The sequence below is a fragment of the Limulus polyphemus genome, unplaced genomic scaffold (genome assembly GCF_000517525.1).
Source record: "Limulus polyphemus unplaced genomic scaffold, Limulus_polyphemus-2.1.2 Scaffold1464, whole genome shotgun sequence".
In the NCBI taxonomy this organism is placed as follows: Eukaryota; Metazoa; Arthropoda; class Merostomata; order Xiphosura; family Limulidae; genus Limulus; species Limulus polyphemus.
Window position 1 is genome coordinate 158,564 of NW_013667074.1, and position 5,207 is coordinate 163,770.

The following is a 5,207-nucleotide window of genomic DNA, read 5'->3' on the forward strand; positions in this document are numbered from 1 at the left end:
AGTGTTTTATTTATTCGTATTCACAGGTGAAACTTATATATATATATATATATATATGTAGAGAGATAAAGCACAATTATAAGAATGACACGTGGTTTCATCTTTGTCAAGTTCATTGTAATTGATATCGATTGAAGACCTTCAAGACTGAAACATACGTGTATATTAAATTGTAGGTTTGTATTTTTCAGGCTTTTTTTTTTACACTGAAATACGAAATTTGATTAATGAAAGTGTGGATAGAAGTTCGGAAAGTCCGACTGAAATAGACACACCGAAAACTAACCTTCTGATATTTATGATATGTATTTTGAGTATAACTTTTAGAAGTTCGAAATCTCTAAAACTTTACACTGTTATTTCCAATGAGTGAAATGCTGTTTTGCCGAAGTTTTTTTTTTAATCGAAATATGGCATCAGTGTCAAAAATAATAATTTTATTTTACTTAAAACGTGATAGTGTAGATACTAGCTCTGATGATAGTAACTGTGTTACCGAAACTAGTCGGCTATATCCAGTAATAAAGATTTTACCATTAATTGTTTTTTATTGTTACTATATAAGCACAACAATGTGCCTGAAAAGAAATTATTACCAAAATTTACAATTAATGTACCGTGAGCGTTAGAAACCAATAGGCGTGGTTTTAAAAAGTCCTATCATTTTCTTAGACTAATAACCAATCAAAGCTACGATACTTAAGCTGGAGTTTCTGTTCAGTAAATAAGGCTGTACTTTCGTTTCTCGGTTTGTCCTAATTTCTATTTCTTCTAAACTTAGTATTTTGCATAAAAGTAATATATTCTAAAACAACACAGAAAAGTTCTGGTTTCCAAATATTATTTCTCATCCTTAATAAAATCCAGTAAAATAACTACCTGTAGTTTTTCTGGAAGGTGGCACTTGCAATAAGCTTATGTTCTATTCCAACGTGTGTTGGTTTTAGAAATCCCATCTCTAAGGAAATTCTTCTGTCCCTTCGTCTGGCTGCTACTGCTTTCAGAAACGTTTCTAGTCCACGAGAAATATCGTCGCCGTCGTCTTCTTCTTCCATATTACTGTATGTTAATACAGTTTTATCAATTTATATAATCATATTAGTTATTTTGCGTGGTAGAAAGTTTCCAATATTCACTACATTATTAGTAAAAATTTCGAATTCTTTCCATAATTAGTAGCTTACGAAAATTAAATTTATTCTCAGACTTACTAACAATCTTGTAAAATATAAAACACACTACGTCAGACTAAAATATGACAGCTGACTTAGTTAGTTAATCAGTAGGTACTCAGCAGTATACAAAGTATAAAAACTCCATTAAATCAGTTACCTATAGAATCCTTCTCAGAAGCACCGTGATACCAGTACAGTATGGACAAAAACCTAACTATCAGACTAAAATATTTCCCTCGATCACTGAACTACCTTCAGATGTAAGCCCTCACTAGTGTGTTTGAGTCAGTTAGTATTCAGGCACGAAACATTACCTCTTATTTACCTCAATGCTAGATATAAAAACTTCCTCTAACTAACTGAATTACCTGTGATAGTGTAAGCGCTCACTAGTGTGTTTGAGTCAGTTAGTATTCAGGCACGAAACATTACCTCTTATTTACCTCAATGCTAGATATAAAAACTTCCTCTAACTAACTGAATTACCTGTGATAGTGTAAGCGCTCACTAGTGTGTTTGAGTCAGTTAGTATTCAGGCACGAAACATTACCTCTTATTTACCTCAATGCTAGATATAAAAACTTCCTCTAACTAACTGAATTACCTGTGATAGTGTAAGCTCTCACCAGAGTGTTTGAGTCAGTTAGTATTCAGGCACGAAACATTACCTCTTATTTACCTCAATGCTAGATATAAAAACTTCCTCTAACTAACTGAATTACCTGTGATAGCGTAAACCCACACTGGAGTGTTTGAGTCAGCAGTTAACTACACAAAATTAAAAATTGTTTAACTAAATGTTAGACATAAAACTTCCTTTAAATAAGTGGCCTACCTGTCAGATGAAGAACCCTCTCCAGAATCGCTAAATATATCAGAGAATGGTGATTCCGTAGGTGTTTCCAAGTCAGATTTGATGTTGTCACACAACGTTGGTGAATGTATCCAACTATTTCTAGAGCTACCTTGTGATCCTTTCTTCTCCATCCTATTCTCTTCATCTAGCCTTCTAGAGTTTGGGCGAAATCGCTATGAGTTAAGAATGGTCACTCACGGAAGACAAATAACATTACTTTTCAGTGATGTCTTAAGATCTTCAAACTAGCTATTTTCTTAATGGAATTTTCGCCAGAGGATTGTAATCCATCAAAAAGAACCACCAGCAGGACAATAACTAATAATGTGACGATGTTATACAAGTGATGCTGTATTCTATCCGCGATATAAAAATGTACTAATACATTTTTGCTACACATCATGGTTTATATGGATGCAGAAAGTGCTGAAGTTAAATTTTTTACTGTGCCTTTCACTTCTTAGTTTAGCCTTATATTTCGAAAAACTGCTGTTCAGAAGTGTCTGTATTCCATTTCTTTGGAGTCCCTGTGACCCAATTTTAACTTATAGTCTGGTCATTATTAAAATCATTCATATGTAGTATTAGTGGGTTAGAGGGTGTTCTAAGCACTATTAATCTGTATGGAGAAGAAAATAACAAATATTCAATAATAAAGGTGGATTATTGGCAACTTTTGCAGTAAACTTGGTATTAACGGTTAGAGAGTGTGGAAAAGAAATCAGCAAGCAATTAATAATAAAGTAGGCTATTTGCCACTTTTGTAACATACTAAATACTTTGAGAAGATAAACCAAACTGTAAAGCTACCTTTAAGATACGTAATCGTTAATTTACTTGTTTCACAGAAAAGACAGACAGTTTCGAGACTATAGCTGAACAAGAAACAACACACACAGAATATAGATAAGCGAACACCAGCTCGGCTATATTAATAGTTAATTAGTGGAAATATAATTAATATAATGTATTCATTTCATATGTTGATCGAACTAATCTTAGGGTAATTATCTGACGTGTCTATTTACAAAAAAATATGTAAAAATACCAAAACCGTTGATTGTAGTTTTCTTCTTGAAAATGTAATTTTTAAAGTATCATTACCTAGTTAAAACGTTTACTTCAATGAACACGTGAACAGATGCTGTTTCCAGGATACGGTTACTTTAGTTATCTACTTACAATTCTATTTATTTAGGCGGCATAAAATGACATGCGAAGAAACAAGACAAGGAAGAAAGTTGAGAATTCTGATAAATAAAGTTGTGGTAAGTATGGTCACACATTTCACCAAATATAAACACAAAGCTAACGTTACAATATTACCAGGAGTGTGTACTAACTTGATAATACCACATATGAGGATGATGTGACTTATTTTTACATCAACTGATGTTTCAAATGTTTAACAACCTTAGTAAAATCACCTAAAATAACACCTGTTAATATATTCTATGTGCAAAGTCCGGTATGAATCGTGAAGGTCTGTGTGTTTGTTTGTCTGTTGTTAAGCACAAAGCAACACAATGGGCCATCTATGCTGTGCCTATCGCTGGTACTGAAACCAGGTTTTTAGCGTTATAAACCTTCAGACTTCCTGTTGAGCCACTGGGGCTACATGTAATGAAGGCTCGTGCAAGTTTCAATAATTCGAACTATTCTAAAAGAATTAGCAAACTTTTCATGCAGGTTCATGTTTCATCGAATACTTGAGCATATTCAAATGAACAAGCTTTATAAGACATTCTCGAAGATACGGATAGTTCATAAATGGTTATCTACTGGAAAATGCGTTTTTAATTAGGTTTCCTAGTAAGAGTTGTTAGTTTTTTTGAAAATATCTGAAAGGACTCGCAAAGTGTTTCTTCAAAATGAGTGAATTGTGGAGCACATAAGCTTCCAAGCACTTTAAAGAACTCTTAACCACGTAAAATAACTGACGCAAGTAATTTGGAAAGCGGTTGGAATATTGCTGCTTCAACGCAACCTAGAAACATGGGAAGGTAATATATATATATTAAACTTATCTTGACACGTCGTACTTGCTAGAAAAAAAAAATTGGTTAAATCCCCTTACCGGAAATGAGTCTTGGACGAAGAACACTGTTTAGACAACAAAATAATATTTTTGTATGTCAAACATTTGTGCAGTGGCTAAGACAGATACGCTCTTTCGGAAAGTACAACATTTTCAGCAAAAAAATAAACTTTATTTTGAAGCAGCAGAGTACTGGCATCCCTTTTATTGTAGTATGGACACGTAGAACAAGCAGAGGACCTTTGGGGAATATAATTGTCCCCACGTAGATTCGCATTTGTATTTACACTGGTATAAGTTAATGATGTTATTTCGCGACGTAAAACGCGGTAAGATCAATAACATAATCATAACAATGGTTATACGATGGCCTCTATCTTACTCAGAAAATTAATCGCGACGTTTGAAACGACAAGAATAATCCTATAATAATATATGTGACATTTTTAAGTACCACAAAAATGGTTAAATGGCGTCCTTTGGCTTATTATTGTATATAATAACAATCACAAAACTGATTTCAGCAAGCAGTGAATGTAACTTTGAAATAAAAATGTTTTTCCAATTTCTAATCTGAAACTAATGCATCTGATTACGTAGTTATGTTAAACACCACTTCCTTAGGCTGAATGAAATTTCAAGGTTTTAAATTCATAATATGTGAAAATTTTAAAAATATCGTACGACTCTTAAATGTTCTTTAACTTGTATGCACTGAAAGTACCGTAATCAGCATAGGCTTTACAGAGTCTAGTAAATAATAACGAATAAAAATGTCATAATCAACAGAAAGTACTCACAAATTCTAATATCTAATAATGAATGAAAATATCACAATCAACGCAGAGTATTTACAAAGTCTAACATCTAATAATGAATAAAAGTATCCTAATCAACACACAGTACTCACAAAGTCTAATATCTAATAATGAATAAAAGTATCCTAATCAACACACAGTACTCACAAAGTCTAATATCTAATAATGAATAAAAGTATCCTAATCAACACACAGTACTCACAAAGTCTAACATCTAATAATGAATAAAAGTATCCTAATCAACACACAGTACTCACAAAGTCTAACATCTAATAATGAATAAAAGTATCCTAATCAACACACAGTACTCACAAAGTCTA

General features: G+C 32.6%; 1 protein-coding gene across 1 annotated transcript in view; it reads right to left on the minus strand.

Annotated features, from left to right (window-relative positions):
- LOC106463702 overlaps positions 1-5,207 on the minus strand; it is an 89,874-nt gene that overhangs the window by 24,395 nt on the left and 60,272 nt on the right. The window contains exons 5-6 of the mRNA XM_022391285.1: positions 2,011-2,184; positions 880-1,059 (exon numbers count right to left, since the gene is read on the minus strand). Of these exons, the coding sequence (XP_022246993.1) occupies positions 880-1,059; positions 2,011-2,184 (354 nt within the window). The remainder of the gene's footprint in view (positions 1-879; positions 1,060-2,010; positions 2,185-5,207) is intronic.